The sequence below is a fragment of the Mustela nivalis genome, assembly GCF_964662115.1.
Source record: "Mustela nivalis genome assembly, chromosome: 2".
In the NCBI taxonomy this organism is placed as follows: Eukaryota; Metazoa; Chordata; class Mammalia; order Carnivora; family Mustelidae; genus Mustela; species Mustela nivalis.
Window position 1 is genome coordinate 78,166,929 of NC_139021.1, and position 19,942 is coordinate 78,186,870.

Sequence of the window (19,942 nt, forward strand, 5' to 3'; positions counted from 1 at the left end):
CCTGGGTGGCTCAGTGTGTTAAGCACTGCCTTCGGCTCAGGTCATGATCTCAGGGTCCTGGGATCGAGTCCCACGTCGGGCTCTCTGCTCAGCAGGGAGCCTGCTTCTCTTCCTCTCTCTCTGCCTGCCTCTCTGCCTACTTGTGATCTCTCTCTGTCAAATAAATAAATAAAATCTTAAAAAAATATATTTAAAAAAAAAAAAAAGAAAGAAGACTCTATTTGAAGTTTTAATTGTCATTACCCTAGTCTCTGACTTCATTTAAATTACATGGTAAGCATTCATTCATTGAGGAGATGGATATTAAAATTCAACTCTACATTGGTTGATCCAAAGCAAGATTGGTCAACAGACCCATTGGAAGATTAGAGCTACCATGCCAACACATATACACACAAGGAGTTGTTTTAGTTTTGGTTTAGAGACTCAAAAATAAGAATGGGAGCAAGAGGAGAGTTAAGGAGAAACCTTTAAACACACAAATGACTTAAATAGTCCAGACTACTTTGTAAATCATTATCCTAACCCTTGCCAGAAAGATCTCCAATTGGATGACTCTCTCAACAAAAAAATTCAATGATGAAATCCTTTTCACTGAAGGAGTCTTACATTAAATATTCCACAAGGAAATTTATTCATCTATTTTGCCAAATGTCTATTTTCCTATAAAATGTCTATAAAACTGCGGTAAATCTTATCTGTGCTAAGAAAATACATAAAATTGCTCATTAGAGAGCCCCGTTGAATGAATAAGATATATTCTAACTTTTAAGTGCTTGTTAGTAGAAGTCATTTACATTGTTTCACTTCCTAATTTAAATTTATTGATGACTCTAGACGCAGTGATGTTCACTGCACACACACCTTGCTTCAACAATGCACATACGTTCTGACCACCCCTACCTACCTGTTAGAAATAATGTCTGAGAACTCTTCCCAAAGATAATTAACAATTTTCACTGAACTGAAGAGAGAATTTTGTAATAGAACATGGAAGGAAAATTTTGTTCTCAGTATTTTTTCTTGTAACACTTAAAAAAAAAAAAAAGGCATAGCAAACATTGGTTTCACCTTTGGATATATTTCAGGAGGAGTAATCCTGAAGTTAATTCAAATTATTCACATAATTTAAACTGGAGGCTCTAGCTCTCCAAAATATATCCCAAATCTGCCTACAGCTTTCTGCCTCTATTAACACCTGCTTCCTTGATCTCAGGCTGCTACAGCAGCCTCCCACCGACAAGAATTCCCGGCTCCTCTTTACAAGCCATTCCCCCCTCCCCAGCCCCCCACGTTGTGAACACTGTGGATTATTTATTTTAAAAAGATGGATTTGACCAAGCACTTTCTACAGCACCTAACAGGAAATCCAAGTCCCCCACCAGGGTCATCCTGGTCCTTGTCTCCCACTTCTTCTAGGTAGAGAAGCTGCCCCAGATGCCCCTTCTTCCAAGCACACTCTGAAACTCAGGGTCCTTGCACTGGTCTCTCCCCCTTGTCTGGAACAACCTCCAACCAGATCTTCATCTGGCTCCTGCTTCTCGTCACTCAGGCAGGAAGCAGAGCTGCCCTGTCCACGTGCACCTCCCTGACTGTCTCATTCCGTTATTTAATAGTCTTCCTTGATCTATAAAAGTTTTATGTGTAATGTGCTTATCACCTGTCTCTTTCTACTCGAATGTAAGCTCCATGATAGTAGGGGACTAGTCTGTTTTTGTTTTTGTTGTGATATTCTTGGCACTGAAACCAACCTAACACCCCACAAATGTTTGTTGATGAAAAGTAGACTGGCCCCGAGGTTAAGTGCCTGGGCTTTGGAGTTGGATCAACCTGGGTTCAAAGAGCAGCAATTTACTAACTTGGAAGCCTGAGTAAGCTTCTCTTTTCCAAGGACTTGATTTCTTTATAAAGTGCAAATATTCATGGTGCAAGATAAACCGAAATTTCAATGAGGTAACTGGGACTCAAGTATCCATAGCCAGCACTCACACTGTTCTACTTGACACAGGCTCTCCCTTAAATCCCGGTCTGAAACTTAAGATCCCCTGTGGGTGGGTGAGAGGTGGGTATAAGACTAGGGAAGCTCCAAACACTCCACATCGTCATTTTGTACTAATTTTCTTTCAGAGACCCGAGAGAGCCATATTTTTTGGAGACCGTAAGTCGGTTCTGATGTCAGCCTGAGTTCCGACCCAGCTCCTCTATTTACCGCTGGCCGACTCCTCAACCTCTGTAAGGCTCGGTTTTCCCCTGGAAGAAAAGCACTTCCTCCCAGAGAAGGGAGATGGGGCAGTGACACCGAGGAAAGCACGGAACACCTCAGTACTTTATGACACTAAGCACACAGTGAACACCAGTTATTAATGAACAGACTTAGAATATTTCTTACTTAGGTGAATTCAAGAATCTAACATCAAGAATTGATACCATTAGAAGGAAAAAAAAGTGCATTTTCCAACATGGAAATGTGAATGACTTTGAGGCCCCGTTAACAAATAAATCCCAGATAACTCAGAGCCAGCTGGTGACCCATCTCTCAACTCAGGGCTCCTTCTGGCCACAAGCATCCAATGCCTTTGCTCTTGGCATTTTCTTCTCTAACAGAGAGTCCCATCGCGTGTTCTATTTACACAAGGTCATAGGAAAACTTCCAGTACTATAAAGTATCTTAGAAAAAGGCCCTTCTCGGACTCATTTTATTAAACATACTCTCCCTATGTAATGTCTTATTTGAAGGCTTAAAAAAAAAATCTTTGTTTTAAATATTTAAACTCCCTATACTTCGTGTGGATCTAGCCTCTCCTCCCCACCCCCCTGCCCATGTTCAAAGACTTCCATTTCAGAACAGTCTCTTAAAGGCACTTTTCCCTCCAGTGCAAATGACCCATTTGTTAACTTTCAAGAGAGAACAGTAACGATGGAGGAGAAAAGCAACCCGAGGGTCTCTAACATGGGGGCTTCCAGTTGTTCCCTTTCCAGAATGGGATGGGTAGATTTTCCATCTTGGGATATAAATTAACTGAACGTTAGTGTCTACAAGGAATTCAGACAATGTCCTGTAACACATTCACACATCCAGTGAGAGATGGACTACGTGTGTGCATGTGTGTGTGTGTGCGTGTGTGTGTGTGTGTGTGTGTACAGGGCGTGGACGGGGGCGACACACACACAACAACTCCATCCACATCCCTTCCTCTCCGTTTCCAGCTGCACGGAAATAACGGCTTTGTGTTCAGTCAGGTGACATAAAAGGTGAAAACAGTAGCTCTCAAATTATATTTAACCTCAAATATCAGAGGTCGCGAAGGGGTGCACACATCAGCAGCTCCCCAGACTGCACGCGTGCGCACGCGGCAGCTTAAGTGGGCCCCTTTTCATTCCACATGGGTTTTCCACACAGTTTCTGGCATCAAGCACTGGTCTGCAGGACACCAAGAGTGCCTTTGTGTCCCTTGCTGACACTCCGGCATTGTGTTTTTCTGCCCATTAACCAAGGATAAATGACCTAGATATTCTGCCTATTAAAGCCTCATTTTTCTTTTGCCCTTTTGTTCTTTAGTGTACCACATTATCAGACGCTGCACACATTTTAAAGTATTCTTAGTCTCAGATGCCCTTTTGAGGGAGTAATAGGAGGTTTTTGTGTGTGGTTCTGCGGAGATATCTGGAGTGGAATTATGTGAAGGTAATTTAAGGTTTTTCTTCCTGTCTCGTCTGAAGACAATCAGTTTAGCGTATTACTAACAGCTAATCTAGCATAAGAGGATATATCAAGAAACTGTACAAAGGCCAGAGTGCTGTATTTGCATCTATTGCGAATACAAAAAAATAGAGTGAACACCAGTTCCCCTACACACTACATTCTCTAATTACATCTCTGCATATCATGGGTCACTTTTATTAAAAGCATCATTACTACAGTTGGCAGCAATTTACATTTTATCTTACATGATAGCAGTTTTCAAAGAAAAAAATAAAAGGACATCACAACAAAGAAAAACAATACATTTACAAAGTCATGTCTGTAAACTTCAAGGCTAGTTTAGAGCTGAGGTAATGCTGTTTTAGCTTTGTGGCTAAAGTAACAAAGTCCTTTAATTTAAAAAAGGTACCTGATTCTTTCTTCTCTCACTCTTTATTTATTCATCTATTTATTTTGTTTATACCAGTGCATTACAAGACCACGAGACAATGGAACTGTAGTTCTGTCTGGCAAGAAAACCCTCCCAGTAGGTTAATTTCCAAAGGGACCCTTCACATTCAACAGCTGCCTTATTATTGCTGCGCCTCGGAACAGAGACGTTCACACTAACGTGGAGATTGTCAGAGTGTATGGATGTGTGTGGATGCGCAAGGGTGGGAACCCCCATACAGTCAAAAGGGAAACCAATGAGCAAGTATGATATGTATGGTAAATTTCATCTTGACCTTCACAGCAAAAAAAAAAAAAAAAAAAAAAATTAAAATTAAAAAATTAAATATATAACTTCATACTTCCTTTGAGCAGCACTTCCTTCCATTAGTGCCACTCAGTTACAAATTGCTCTTTATTATAATACCAATGGTACCAAAAGGAAAAGGAAAAAAAAAAAAAAGCAGAGCATTATGTAAGTTTCCTTAAAAAGACATGATCACCTCTCAAATTTCATCTCTCCTAGGGATAATAAATAATGCACTGCACAATACTTAATGACCAAGATACCTTTTGACACACCTGTATAACATGACTTGGACTTTTTTTTTTCTTTTTTTTTTTTGCTACACTATGTTACAGAACAGCTTATAAAACTAGGTATGAACATTAACTGTGAGTGTAAACAGTAGGACTACCACTTGTCAAAAGTTTTAAACACTTTAACTGGAACTGGAACTGGTTATTCATCATTTTCATGGTTTTCTAGTTCGTCCCCCCCGTCCAGCGAGTCCAGCTCTTCACCCTGTGCTATTTCGTCTTCGAAGACGGAGGACTCCGCAGTCTTGTCCAGGTTCTCCTCGGCGTCGCTGCCTTCCAGGTTCTCCTCCTCCTGGAAGGCGGCCCCCTCGGCCTTGTCGGGGGCCTTTTCCTCGCCGGAGCCCACGGCGTTCTGGAGTCCTGCTAACGCGGGGAACCCAGGCAGTGTCAATCCCCCCAGTCCTGGAGGTAGAAACATGGACGGGTAGAAGAGGCCTGGCGCCATGGTGGACAGGAGGAAAGGGTTGAAGGCGAGCGGGTTGGAGGGCAGTCCGGCCGGGGCAGTAGCAGCACCAACAGAGCCGTTCGCGGAGTCAGTGGCCGACACGGCGTCTGTGCTTTTCTCGGAGTCTTTGTTCTCGTCCTCGTTCTCGGTGCCCTTCTCCTCGGCCTGGGAGGCGCCGTCCTCCGGCTCCCCCTGGCCCGGCGCGGGCGTGGCGTTGCCGGCCGCGGCGGGCAGGGGGCTGTTGAGCAGCCCGCCCAGGCCGAACACGTTGGGCAGGCCGGCCACGCCCGGCAGCATCAGCGGCAGCACGGCCGCGGGGTTCTTCGCGTCGCCTCCGGCCGCGGCCGCCGTGGCCAGTCCCGGGGGGAAGCCCATGAGGCCCGCCAGCTGGAGAGACTGCAGGTTCTGTAGGTTCTGCAGGCTCGTGAGGTCCATCCCAGCAAACAGGCTGTTCACCAGCAGAGGGTTGATGCCCGACGTGGAGGCCGCCGCCGCCGCGGCCGCCGCCGCCGCCGCCCTGGCGATCTCGCTCTTGGGCCTCCGTCCTCGCCTGCTGGCTCCTTCCCCCCGCACCACGGGGCCGGTGAGGAGCCGGTCAAACATCGACTCGGGAACGAAACCCTGAAGCAAACGGACAGGCAAACAGTGGCTATAAGGGCGGCCGGCGAGACCGCGATCCCCTGACAGGCCCTCTTGATGCACCGAAAGCAGACACTCTGGATGCAAGGGCGGCAGCGACTTCTCCCCTTCTAGGAGCGCTCTGGCCAAACTCAGGAAAGCAAAAAGTCTATCTCTCTGCACTATGTGAACTCACTGAATTATGCAGGGCTGCAGAAAAACTGTTAAAGTCTACTCTACCGGTGAGGGAGATGTCAAGCTACCAGCATCCAGAACTCCAGGAACAATAAAACGTCATGACGTTTTATGAGACGCTGGGAACATTAACTGAAATTACAGCGTACTAGATCTACCCTGGAGAGACAATAACTACGGTCACCCCAAAACAAATGTTTTTAGCAGCTGTACCCCCATTTGCCCAAGGCTGGAAACCACCCAGCCGTCCTGCTCTGGGTGATGGCCTACCACACCCAGGGGCAGGTGCAGGCACTGGAAGGACAAACTCCTGACACGTGCAACCCACGTGGATAAAGCTCAACGTGAAGTCATCCTACGAAGGTCACAGAATTCATGCTTCTGCTAATAGGACACCCTCAAAAAGACAAAACTTTGGATGGAGACCAGATCAGCAGTGGTGGGGGGCCAGGGGTGGGGTTGGGAGTGGGGGTGTGTAGTATGAGGGAACGTGGGGTGGGGGAGGGTGGTGGAACGGTCTGTATTTTGGTTGTGATGGTGGTTCGAGAAAGTACGTGTATTAAGACTGATAGAACCACACACAAAAGAAAAATAAGAAGTCTTACTATATATCTTAAAAAAATAAACAGGACATTGACCACTTAATCTTAAAAAGACGTTGAAGTGGAAAAAAATTTTAGGCAAAGTTGTATTCTTTATTTTAAAATTTTAAAAAAGTCCCAGTTAATCTCAATGATCTCAACCACCATGAATTCCATCCCACAGGTGGGCTCTTAACGAGGTTTACCTTCAAGACTATGAACGTGTATTTCTATATAATCCTTTAAAATCAGAGCCATCCAAACAATCTACCTCAGATTAATGATATACTGATATAAGAAATGAGGATGTATTATGTCAATTTTTTTAAGCTATGAATAAATTATAATAGAAAAATTGATGGTCGACAGAAAAGAAAGAAAAGTTCAGGACAACAGTTTTGTACAGAAACCTCTCCTGACAGAAACACAGTGCGTACTTACAGACTGCTTCACTATCTCAGTCCAGTCTGGGGCAACTGCAAATTCAGGGTTCTCTTCCAGCCACCTGGGCAGGTCCTTCATTGGAGGTGCCATAGCTCCACCCATCTGGGGAGAGGCATTTGGAAAATGATCTAAAAGCACATATATCCCCCCTGCTCCCCACCCCACCTACACACACACACACACATCATATACAGATATTCTAGAACAAACATTATTGTTCTTCCTTAAAAACATGTCAGAATGAAATGCTTCTTTCCGGGACAAGAAATCATATGGAGATCAACTCCCTTTCCCAAACATTCACCTTCTTTCCATTTCGTTTATTGACAACAGGAACCCTTTCTTCTCCTGTCAAAGTGTTTATATCCAATTTATTAGGGTTTCGACATCTATGTCGTTTCTGTTTCGGTTTCTGAAATGAGGAAAACAGCACATCCGCATTCTTCTGCAAAAAAACCCCAAACAAACCCAAAATACGGATTTAGTAAAAATGTATTTAGTAATTACTTTCCTGCATAAATGACAAAGAGAATATAGTCAAGCAGCTTTTTTTTTTTTTTTTCAAGTACGCTCTACACCCAGCGTGGAGCTCGAACTCATAACCCTGAGATCAAGAGTCACATGTTCTACCTACTGAGCCAGCCAGGCACCCTCAGTCAAGCCATTTTTAATAGCTATAGAAGTTTCAGCAATCATTTTAGTTATTAGAAACCACTTTTCTTTAAAAGGAAAAACTATTTTTCTCTTTGTACACTGAGGAACTCAACAATCACCTAAGCTGAGTATTTGCTTTTCCTTTTGTCTACCAATAACCCCGCTTAAAGTCTTTTCTTCCAATGCTTAACCAAGCCATGGTATTTTTATGTTCATATCTTTTTTAACCAAGTCATGGTATTTTTTTAAAACATTTTATTTATTATCTGACAGAGAGAGATACAGCAAGAGAAGGAACATAAGCAGGGGGAGTGGGAGAGGGAGAAGCAGGCTCTCTGCCAAGCAGGGAGCCCAACGTGAGGCTTGATCCCAGGTCTCTGGGATCATGACCTGAGCCAAAGGCAGATACTTAGCGACTCAGCCACCCAGGCACCCCCAAGTCATGGTTTTTTCAAAAGAAACTTTCTCAAGGACCTTTGCTAGCTAATTTCTACTCGGTGACTTGGACAAATACGGAGATGATGTCCCGTCTATGAGACTGTACCTGAGAGGCAACAGGTAAAAAGACCTACACAGGAGGGGGCGTTCTGAGAGGCAAGAACTCAACTAAAGCTGAACTCAACAAAATAAAATGTTGAATCTTACACTTACAGTTTTGGTTCTTCTTCTTCTTCTTCTTCTTCTTTTTTTTTTTTAATAAGATTATTATTTATTTGACAAGAGAAAGAGAGTGAGCACAAGCAAGGGGGAATGGCAGAGAGGGGGGAGAAGCACACTCCCCACTGAGCAGGGTGCTGAGCAGGGAGCCCTACTCTGGGCTCGATCCCAGAACCCTGGAATCATGACCTGAGCCAAAGGCAGACCGCCCCCCCCAGAGAACCCCCTACACTTAAGTTTAAAAACAAAAAAACAGTCACTAGGTATACAGGGAGTAAAAGATTTGCATTGCCAGCTAGCAAGCAGTATACAGGATGGAATCATCTACAGATACCGTTTAATGTAGGACATAAGTAGGAGTTGTTTAAAAAAAAAGAAAAAAAGAAGAAGAAGCTAATGAAGTCTTGGCTGTATTAGCTAGTCAAATTTCTACAAGTAACAAGCTTCACAGTATTCTGTGCTGCTCAGACCTGGTCTGGACACCCAATTAAGAGTGCATTCATGAGGGGCGCCTGGGTGGCTCAGTGGGTTAAGCCTCTGCCTTCAGCTCAGGTCATGATCTCAGGATCCTGGGATCAAGCCCCGCACTGGGCTCTCTGCTCAGCGAGGAGCCTACTTCCCCTATCTCCCTCTCTGCCTCTCTGCCTCCTTGTGATCTCTCTCTCTCTGTCAGATAAATAAAATCTTAAAAAAAAAAAAAAGTGCATTCATGAGTGTCACCCCCCTGGTGAGACCACCTGGAAACCAGGTGATGGAAAGAATAACCAAAGACATCATGTTTATTTGGTGGAAAGAGAAAGGAAAGAAAGTGCAAAACAGGCATCTTCAACAAACTACAAACCTGCCCATCAGCTCTGAAGCTAGTTTCTCGAACGTAAGATACACAGTGACAGAAACTGGAAAATGTCCGCAGTAAGGAGACATTTAAGCAAAAGGCAGAGGAACCAGGGATCTCCTCTGCGTTGTGCAGAAGAGCCGCAAGGGCTGTCCACGCAGGACTCCTCCTGACTGAACTCTGGGGCAGGACTCCTCCCGCCTGAACTCTGGGGTACTTACTGGTACGTAACTTGGCATATCAACAGTGTAGGAAGGATGCAGCTTCAGCCATTCAACTAAGTCCTTATTTTTAGGAGCGTCCTCCCCCACCAGCCTAGTCCCATCTTCAAGATTTATCACAGGGATCCGCGTGTCTGGGTCCAGCTGTCCAGGAGAAGGAATGTTTCTTGTAGGCGGGGTCTCTATATCTTCTTCGAAAGCTTTGGTCACCTCAGCGTCCTCCTGCAGAAAGTTGACAGGGGTCTCAATTCTTCTCGTATGAAGAAAGATTCCAAAAATGCCTGATCTCTTACCTCAAGAAAACACTATCCTAGCATAATGGATCTTGGGCCAAAAAGGGAAAAAAGTTAGTTGAAACAATCTCAGTTTTGGAACAGCTATTAAATTAGAAGATGAAACTTTAATATTATTCTCCACACTGTAGAACTGGTAACTAGGTAGGAAATTCACAGTCCATCAATGCTCCATATTTGAAACCTTAAGCAAGCCACTAGGCCATGGACAGCATAGTCTGAGCTGGACATGCATGGAAGGTACCCTCCCAATCTCTCTCGGGGCTCTCGGGATAACCTCATTAAATAAATTATATTTACTTGTTTATTTATTTATTTGAAAGAGACAGAGAGTACATGTGCTTCAAGCAGGGAGCCTGATGTGGGGCTCGATCCCAGAACCCTGGGATCATGACGTGAGCCGAAGGCAAATGCTTAATCAATTGAGCCACCCAGGCGCCCCACCCCCTCTCCCCCAGCTTTTAAAATTTATTTTTATTTAGAGTGAAAGCATGTGTGAGTGGAGGGGTATATGGGGAGAAGGAGAATCTCAAGTAGATTTTCTCCTGAGCACAGAGCTTAGCATGGGGCCTCAGTCTCATAACCCTGAGATCATGATCTGAACCTTAATTTAGAGAGGGGCACTTAACTGACTGAGCCACCCGGGTGCCCCAAGAAGTTATAATTAAAGGAATGTTCCCACAGCCAACCTGTACACAGAACTCTCTGAACCATACGATCTTACTGGCTACAACGTTTGTGGCAGGTCCGTGTGGCAACCCTGAAAATACCGCGTCGATCTGAAGTCCAGGCGGCGGGCCACAAACTGTTACTCCAACCACCAGACTTCTTTTCTGGCAGCCCATCTGTCCATTCCCATGGCTCTGACTTCGGTTCAGGCCTTCTTCATCGCCGCCCCGGCCCCATGTCACTGCAGTACTCCTAAACAGTCTCCCCGATCCTACTCCCATCCCACCCTTCTGGACTCTGACTTCCATCACTGCTACTTCCGAGTCAGGTTTCTAAAATGCACTCTTCCTAGGTCAAAACCAAATCAACTGTTTAAAGGCTTTTGATAATTGAATCCCCCTCACCTTCAGGATAAAATCCAAGTCCTTTGGATGGCAATCGAGAACCTCCCTGATTTACATCGTACCTTGTGTCCCAGCCTGCTACTGTCAAACCTGATCTCCTCATCAGATTCCCGGGCTGCCAGTGACGGTCAGTTCAGCAAACGTGGAAGTCTCTCTGTCTCCTGCCCCTCTGCATACATTCTCCCTGCTACCTCTTTTCAAAGGACCAACTCCTATACAATCTTCAAAAGTTAACCAAAGTATGGCCATGTCTAAGGCAACTTCCTGATCTGTGTCTCCCCATATCCTCTTCCCTTCATTTCCATTCTTCCTTTGGGCTCCCAAAGTACTCCAGGCATGCCTCCCAGCTATGGGACGTCACTATTTATCTGTCACTCAACTTCAACACTGAGTTCTCTAGGGCGAGCTCTTGCTAGACCTTTATTCTTCACATCCCTGTCCTTGGGGGTGGGGGCGGGGCCAGACCCAAAAGAACCACCTCCACCATGTTCCCAGGTGTATTGCCGCAGTATGATGACTGCGCCCTTACTTTTTCCTGGCAATGCAAAATGGTCTCTAGTCCAAGTTCTGACATAATACAAGATTTTAGGATTTGTCCCAGTCCATACAAGTAACTCTGCTGACCTTTACACCTCTTCAGTACTCCGTTTATCTATAGATTAATTGGCATTTACCTTGTATTGTATGTGTACGCACACAACTATCCACAATATCCACTGAGTAATCCCTAAGTTCTAACATCTGACAGTAAAATGAACAAAAACTTAAAAATACATCTTCTAACCTCTACTAGGAGTTTCGGGCTGGGTAGCTCATATGACGTTAGAAAAAGAGAAACATCAGTATGTTCTTTAGGATGACTTAAAATGTGTAAAATGAGCAAAATCAGCCTGCAGTTTAATACAGGATCTATAATTACAATAGGAAAACAGCACCTGGCTCACACTGTTAATTCCTGATGCCTGAACCACAGACAGCTTTGTGCTGGGATTCAAATATGAAACCCAAGAGTAAACAAAGGCATGAGATGCAGAAACTCACTAACTTGTTGATGCTTATGGAGGAAGGAATTTCAGGGAACAAAATCTATCAAAGTGGTGTGATGTGTTCTGGTGGATTCCTGTACAGAGGCTAATTAATCACTAGTGGTACAATGCGGGGGACCACACACCTCGGAACCGCACTTTTAACTTACAGAATAAGCAGTCACAGTTGATCCATTACAAGGTGTATTTTTATAAGATTCTAAAAGGAATCATATGCTCCACAAAAAAGAAACATTATTACGATTTGGTGCATGGTAACGAATCCTGAAAATTAACCTTTAATTACCGAGACGCTTCTGTTTCCCTCAGACCCCACCAGAGAGCAAATTCCAGTGAGTGCCATTTTGTCATTCCTAAACTTTACCTCGACCACACTTTTACTCCCCTTACTTAGGTCATTAAACTTTCTGGAGGTTTCAAGAAATAGCACAGAGGCAGTAAGAAGAGGGATGGAAAAAGTAAAAAATGCTGAAACAAATGTCGCCCTCTTCTCGGTTTCAAATTTCACCGCTTTGCAAACTGTGATCCGCAGGGAATAGGCCCAGTGTTCCTGGAATGCCAGCGGCTCACACACAAACAAGCTCCGGCACCGTTAGGCTGATTCGGGTTCCAAATCAATAAGGCTTAGGATACCCAGTACTAACGCGTCTTTTAGAAAGAGAGCACACGTAAGCAGGTTCTCTGGGGGTAAAACCCTCATCCTTAAGCGGGCAGTGCATTTTTAGGCAGCATGGTTGAAGAAGACTAGGGAAGAGAGTGCCTTTGATTGCACTGCACTCATGTCCTTTGAATTGAGAAAGAAAATGTCAAAATCCATCGGCACATACATTTCATACAAACCTAAACTAGCACAGATCTTTATTCAGCTGAGATTTTATAGAACAGCTATACGTACGGAGGTAGGAGAATTAGCGATCACTAGCTTTGTATCTGAACACAAATCTTGAGTCTGAAACTAAATATTTATACTAATCTAATAGATGCCAGGCTCCAAACAACATTATTTCTAAGAGCAGAAGCTTTTTCCGCCTCAGGAATTCAGAGATAACAATTATAGGCTCAGAAGAACACGTTTTTGTTTTGGGCTAGTCTTCCGAGAGTAATCAATATATTAGGATCTTGGGAGGAATAAATCCTCAAGCTACATTTGGTTCAGGCTGAGTGATCTGTATCAATGCTCAACACATATTTTCAGTTCAAAACCATGACTGTACATTGTGATCCTATCTCTTTAGTGCAAGAAGCCAGCTTGAGTCACTGAGAGGAGCCCAGGCCGGCGTCGTCAGAATGGCAGGACTCTGGCTGCCACTGTGGGCAGACACAAAGGGAGTGAGCTCCTGAACTTACTGCACTCAATGACGTCCGTTTGTGGCTCATGAAAAGCAGATCAAGACCCTCCACGTTTTTCCTCCTTCCCCGCCTCCTCTTCACAGGAGGCTCTCCATCCACCAGGGAGCCGTTAAGCAGATGCCTCGTGGGTGTGCGTGACAGGCCTGCCTGGAGCAGCTCCATTTGAGTCTTAAAGGCATCGGACACCGGTGTCGAGACATTAGGCAAGATAAACTTTGAAGTAAGAGATGAAAAATTTGAGGTAGAGCTTGCTGCCTCTCTTGAGGCCTTTGATAAATCTACAACTTTTTCTTGTCCATTTTCTGAGACCACCTGAGACTCCCGCAGCTGGGCAACCATTTCCATGAGGTTCCGCCGCTTGGCAGCTCTTTCGGCCTCGATTTCAATTTTTCTCCTCCTCCTCCTCCGCTGGCGAGGGACGGAGAGGTTTAGGGCGTCTTCCTATTGAAAAATTCCAACAAAATAATGAGCCCAAACTATATCTGCTATACACAGGCTGGATTTCAGAAAGAAAGAACTAGAAGCTTCAGGAATTAACCATTTGTAACTGCTGAAGAGAGCTAAGGAAAGGGCAGCCTTATCTTAACTCCGGGGAGGACCAGTGAGCCACGAGCTCCCAGAGTTGGACGGCTCGCCTTTACGCGGCAAAACAAACATACCTTGGACAACTGAGGGGAAGTCGTGAGGTCCTCGCTGCCACTGATGCTAGCTTGGCCGACCATGGAGAGTTCGGCAAAGCTCCTCTTCTGCAGGGGGCTGTCCATGGTGGGTGGCGTGTAACCAGGGATGAGGCCCTGGAAATCAAACATCTGGCGCCTGTTTACTGGCCATTTGCCTTTCAGCACTGCTTCACAGATGTTGTCTAATCGGTTTATCATTACTCGGTCCTGGAGGGAGAAGGAAAGTCACACGTTGTTGTAATGAAGACCTGGTGAAAATTACCGGATAAATATTTCCATCAAGATGCTAAAGCACATAAGAGGTTTAAAAGTCAATCCATGGGCAAAAGGTAAAAAGAAAACAAAGAAACAAGCGACTGAGTAACCAGAATCCGCAGAACCTGCTCTGCTCTGGTGGAAGGTCCTGAAGGGGGCCCCAACACAGAAAGCTCACTCTTTTTAAAATTTGAGCACTGGAGCACATCACATAGCCACCTCTAAAATACTTCAAAAGTCACTTTTATTCAGGCGAGAGCACTGTTGGCGAACACCAGCAGACAACAATGGAGCCCTGCATCTAGCTTCTGGACGCTCTGGTGCTACAAATCCACGGGCTGGATCGCAGTCTGTCCCGGGAAGTGGGACATCGTTAGCGTCACTATTAATAAAGTTCAGCATTACGAAACGGGCACCAACCGAGGAACACCTAATGAATGTCAATTTGCAGTCCCCACCTATTTTCACTTCAAATTTCATTGAAGCGTGTACATTAAAAATTTCTAATTACAGCTCTTAGTCCCAGATTCCATAGATTAAAAGTGTCTGCTACGATAGACCTTTTGACTGATCTGGGAAACTCCCTTCTGTACTCAATGAGGGAGATCGGCCTAACAGGGTACAGGGAGGAAAAAATGTCTTTGAGAGAACACTCTGCTCACTATGGAAGAGCAGCCCCAGGAGGAGTCAACTGAAGCTTGTTTTTGTGCTGCTTGTTTTAAACCAGACAGCCCTGTTATGGTGATTAGGATGATTATATCCCCACCCTGAAAAGCAGACCCAAATTACATAGGGATTTATTATAAAATTACGCTAGTTAGCCAAAAAAGTAATTTCCATTTTGCTTTTGGTTACAGATAACTACATTTGGAATTATCTCGTAATGTACTGGAGCAAATGGGTCACTAACCCACCCTCTCCCACGTTAGGAAGACTATGGGTTTCCAAACCTATGGAGATGTCTTAAATCTGGAAGCTCTGTCTGGGATTTAAAAACATTAAAACACACATTTTAAAAAGTCCCCACATTTTCTCTTGTGCACTGTTGGTGGGACTGTAAGTGGTGTAATTGCTGCTATAGGAAACGGTAGGAGGCTCCTCAGAAAAATTTAAAAAACAGAACCACCATGTGACCCAGCAATTGCACTTCTGGTAATATATCCGAAAGAACTGAAAGCAGGGTCTCAAAGAGATGTTACTACACGCATGTCCACAGAAGCACTATAATAAGCCAAGGCGGGGAAGGAACCCAAAATGTCCCAACGACAGATGAGTGGATAAGGAAAATGTGATATATACATACAATGGAATATTATTCAGTCTTAAAAAGGAAGGAAGTCCTGCCATACACTATTATACAGATAAACCTTGACGACAAGGTAAAATTAAGTGAAATAAATGAGTCCCAAAAAGGCAAATATTGCAGGATTCCACATACAGGATGACGTATCTACAGTAGTCAAATTCACAGAAACAGAAAGTAGAGAAAGGGTTGCCAGAGGCGGAAGGGAGAGGAGAGGAGCTATTCAATAGGTATAACGTTTGAGTCATGCCAGACAAAGAAAGTTCTGGAGATCTGTTTTACAATAATATGAATGTATCTAAAACTACAAAACTATATACTGAAAATTGGTTAAATTCCATGTTACGTAGTTTTTACCACAATAGAAATAAACTAAAAAAGAAAGAGAGAGAAAGAAAGAAAGAGTGAGCCCACACATTTCATTTTGCTAAAAGGTGTGTCTACGGAAACAACAATCCACACACTATCCTGGACAATGTGATGGCCAACCTGAAAAACCTCAAAGAGCCAAAGATCCATGCAAAACATTCTACTTCTTATCTTTCCTTCATTTTACCTTTCCTACCCTATTACAAAAGAAATGCACAGATTCTAAAATGAGAAAAATCCAGTCTTCATACAGTGTCAGAGTTGACCTTAAAATTACTTGAAAATCAAACTAGAATGATTTCCTATCCCCCACACTCTCTTTTGGTCCACAAAACAAAAATAACAAGAAACCCACCAACCTTAGGCCAAAACGAGAAGGCAAATGTTCTTTCATGAAGGAGCTGGGCTACTGAAGGGTCTCCGTCCTCCATGTAGAACCCGTCTCGGGTTTCATCCCTAGCGGTGCTCATGGAAGCATTGCTTTCCTCATCAAAATTCTTCCCTCTAGAGACAGCTCCTGCTGCGAAATCAATTAATATACATTACTCACAACCAGGGAAAAGAAGTTTAGAAAGAACATGGTAAAAATTTGAATAACAATCAGCTCCATTTTACTGAGAACCTACTATATGGCTAGGATGGCATTAGGCATCTTACAGTCTTGTTGTTTAAAGCTGGTGATGGCCCCTTGATATAGATGCTGTTATTCTCATTTTACGGATGAAAAAGCAGACAGGCTTAGGTAGGTGACATCACTAGTCATCGGACGTTGAGCATGTACATCTCAGAGGAGGCGGAATGACAACCAAGTCTCTGACTCAAGAGCCACTCCACACAACGTCCCTCCACACAGGAGAGAGGGCTGACGACTGGCCGGAGTACCGAGCCTCAGCTCCAGCAGAACAGTACAATAGGAGGCTTTATTTTTACTCTGTGTCAGGAACAGCAACCTAACCACGACTTACAAAGAAAACCAGTCATTTTCAGATTCTGCTTCTACCTTTACTTCTGATTTAAAACTAAAGTTAAGCATCATTTGTTTAAAAATAATTACCAGTGCTTTATTCAGTGAATGACTCTTCTCTTTCACATTAAATTGTCCAAATTAAAATCATTTGGAATTCTCAATACACTGCTACTATAAAGTTAACCACTATCCCTTTTTCTTTTTTAAGTTAGCCCCTATTATTCTCTTGGGTTTTTTTTAAAAGATTTTATTTACTTGTCAGAGAGAGAGAGAGAGAGAGAGACACAGCACACGAGCAGGGGGGAGGGGCAGGGGGAGAAGCAGGTTCCCTGCTGGACAAGGAGCCCAATGTGGGACTCCATCCCACAACCCTGGGATCGTGACCTGAGCCGAAGGCAGACACTTAACCGACTGAGCCACCCAGGCATCCCAAATTAACTCCTATTCTTAATCGAGAAATTGTTACATGCCCATAACACTCATCAGAGAGCTTAAGTTGTTCGAAATTCCATGTTCACGTGTGGCACGGGAGCAACACATACACCTAAGCACAACCTGAAGTTACCTATCCAGAGAACAAAATGTACACTAATTACTCTTAAAAAATAAACAAGAGCCCCTGTCATGTGACAGGGCCCGTCACAGCTGCCGCAGTGGAACGGGGAGGGGGCCCGGATGGCACAGCATTACCTTCAGGCTGGGAAGATTCCTCTGATTTATCATCATCCTCCAGCTTTTCTTCCTCGTCCTCTTCAGAACCTTTTTCTGAAATAGACTTGGGCCCTGTATCTGCACTGACCTCCATCCCTTTCAGTTCACTTTTTACAGAGCTGGCCTCGGCCTCGCATCCCTGCTTACTGTCCTTCTCCCCACCATCGGTCTCTTCCTCCTCCTCCTTCCCCTCGGCTTTCTCTTGGGCAGCTGCGCTTCCAGACTCCTCCACTTTGCCTTCACTCTGTCCTGTCGCCTTCTCCTCCTGAACGTGAGCAGATGAGAGGACGGCAGAAGTCTGGCAAAATCCGATGGCCAGTGGGGTCAGGGAGGACATGCTCCCTGCCCCTCTGTTCTGAGCAAAGTTTTTGTGCGCATCCAAGAAAGATAACTCGGGGTCATTGAGGATGTGATAATCCGTCCGACTAACCCCGTGCTTAGCAGCACCAACCAGCAAGTCTCGGTCATGCCTCCCACATTCCCACCACTCCGGCAAATCCAAACTCGGCTGGCAGAGCTTCAGCCTCTCCCCCAGCTGAGGGTGGTGAAGAACCTGCTCGCGGATCTTCCGCAGCAGCTCGATGCGGTAGAGAGTTCGGGAGGCGCGCTCTTCTGTGATTGGCTCGATCATGGAGGAGAGGTCAGGGGGTTCTGTAACATGAAAACAATGGTATTCACTTGGAAAAACCCTAAGTATGCTTTAAGTTGCTCACGCTCTATTTTTCACTGTAGTGGGCGGGCCTTTTACTATAGAGAACTTGTGTTACGAAGAGAACCTACCATCGTCTGGCTTGGCGGGCATTCGACACACTCGCCTACACATGGCCACAAAACAACTGAAGTATTTCTCCAAACTCTCATCAGACTTTTTGTCAAGTCTGGCAAAGGCTCGGAACTGGTTCCAGTCAAACTGCTGTTTCATGGGGTCAAAAATAACTCCAAAAGTAGATACCACGCGGTAAAAATCAGCCTCTTCTCTTCTCGTCCACCTATGAGCAAGGAGACATTAGCTTGAACCCTACTTGTGTACACAGGCTTAAAGCTTATTCATTCTTTTCCTCTTTTCCCCTAAACTCAGTGCACGGGACCTATTTTGGGGGTGAGAAGACAGAGTGCTTTCATGTACTGAGACCTTCTCTGATCACCGTCTGGAAGTGATTCCGGCCTCCAGCCGGCCGAGGACAGAAAAAAGAGGCCCATCCTAAGAGCTGAGTAAAACCCTGAAGAAACTCACTTTTGTCGTTTCTCAGATATTATAGCTTCCCTTTCCGCTTCTAGAGCTCTCACTTCCTCCCGGGGCCGTCGCCTCCGCCGGTCAGTCTTCATTAGAGCCTCCTGCCTCATTTGTTGCCTTTTATAGCTGCGCTGATAGGCAGTAATGAGCCGGCGCAGACGGGTAGTCAGGGTTGAGGTGCTGGGCCAGTAGAGTTGGCCTAACTCAGCAGTACTCTCGCTGGGCTTGCCTGGGGAAGTGGAAAAAAAAGATTTCTGAAATGTGTAGCTGCAATCTTGCAATACACAGGATTTTCCATCAAAACAAGATGACTCATTAACATTCAAATGACAGTGTGAGGAAGGGCATCTCAGTGCTCTCATGTTTAAAATATAAATAAAGAATCATATTAGTATGAAACTTAACAACTGTTTTCTTTTTTAACTCTTTAGGGGGGAGAAGCAAATTTACTTATCAGTTTTATGTAAAGAAACATACTTTATGCCATGAACTACAATATAAGGGTGCTCTCCTGTACTGTACTTAGAATAATAATCTTGAACCTAAAACATAATCACGTAATTGGTAGCTAACTATCTGACATTAGGGAAAAGGTACCGTTCTATAAACCTGCAATATTTCAGATACCCAGCAAATGCCCTACTCCGAGACACATTTCTGAAGACGCTTAAAAGTTTCCACTAACTGGTATATAAATATATATGAATTATCTTAATCCCAAAAGTAGTTCTTTCATCAAAGAAAGTCAATGTAATGAAAAACCCACAATAAATAAGAATTAAAATTATTCACAAAAGGGATGAGTCAGTAGAGAAAAAAAAATGATATTTTAAGATACCACTGTCATAAAGGAGCAAAAGTGCAGGTCCATGAATAATGTCTGTATAGCACACATTTGCCCTGCTCTTTGGGTTTTTTATGGAGCCTTACCTGTGGTGCGAATTTCCATGGATTCCTCTTTATCTTCTGGAGGAGAATTTGCAAATTCCTTGAAAGCAAAGCAAGAAACAGGATTATTTTAATTTGGGGCTTCATTTTGCATTACCTTTCAAAGAAACGGCCATTATCTATAAAGTTTAACAAGTCTTATATGGGCATATGATATTTTAATGCTGCTGTAAAAGTCAGTATACTCAAGTTCTTACATCTATTTCATCCTTGAATGGCGTCCTGGTTGGTTTATATTCTGGGTCCTCATCTTCTCTATCAAATTCTCCCCTGCGTTAAAATTGTTAAAAAAAAAAAAAAAAAGCTTAAATTGCACAAATAAGCAAGAGAC

General features: G+C 44.1%; 1 protein-coding gene across 13 annotated transcripts in view; it reads right to left on the reverse strand.

Annotated features, from left to right (window-relative positions):
• Positions 1–3,878: 3,878 nt before the first annotated feature.
• CHD7 (chromodomain helicase DNA binding protein 7) overlaps positions 3,879–19,942 on the reverse strand; it is a 186,911-nt gene continuing 170,847 nt past the window's right edge. For 10 of the 13 annotated variants that reach the window (XM_082719358.1, XM_082719367.1, XM_082719363.1 and 7 more), the window contains 12 exons: positions 19,809–19,881; positions 19,594–19,651; positions 18,664–18,892; positions 18,210–18,418; positions 17,409–18,080; positions 16,111–16,271; positions 13,804–14,031; positions 13,142–13,585; positions 9,383–9,604; positions 7,320–7,460; positions 7,013–7,117; positions 3,879–5,798 (listed from right to left, as the gene is read on the reverse strand). In XM_082719358.1, the coding sequence (XP_082575484.1) occupies positions 4,875–5,798; positions 7,013–7,117; positions 7,320–7,460; positions 9,383–9,604; positions 13,142–13,585; positions 13,804–14,031; positions 16,111–16,271; positions 17,409–18,080; positions 18,210–18,418; positions 18,664–18,892; positions 19,594–19,651; positions 19,809–19,881 (3,466 nt within the window). In that variant the 3' untranslated portion in view covers positions 3,879–4,874. The remainder of the gene's footprint in view (positions 5,799–7,012; positions 7,118–7,319; positions 7,461–9,382; positions 9,605–13,141; positions 13,586–13,803; positions 14,032–16,110; positions 16,272–17,408; positions 18,081–18,209; positions 18,419–18,663; positions 18,893–19,593; positions 19,652–19,808; positions 19,882–19,942) is intronic. The other 3 variants (XM_082719361.1, XM_082719359.1, XM_082719360.1) reach the window with 3 other exon arrangements.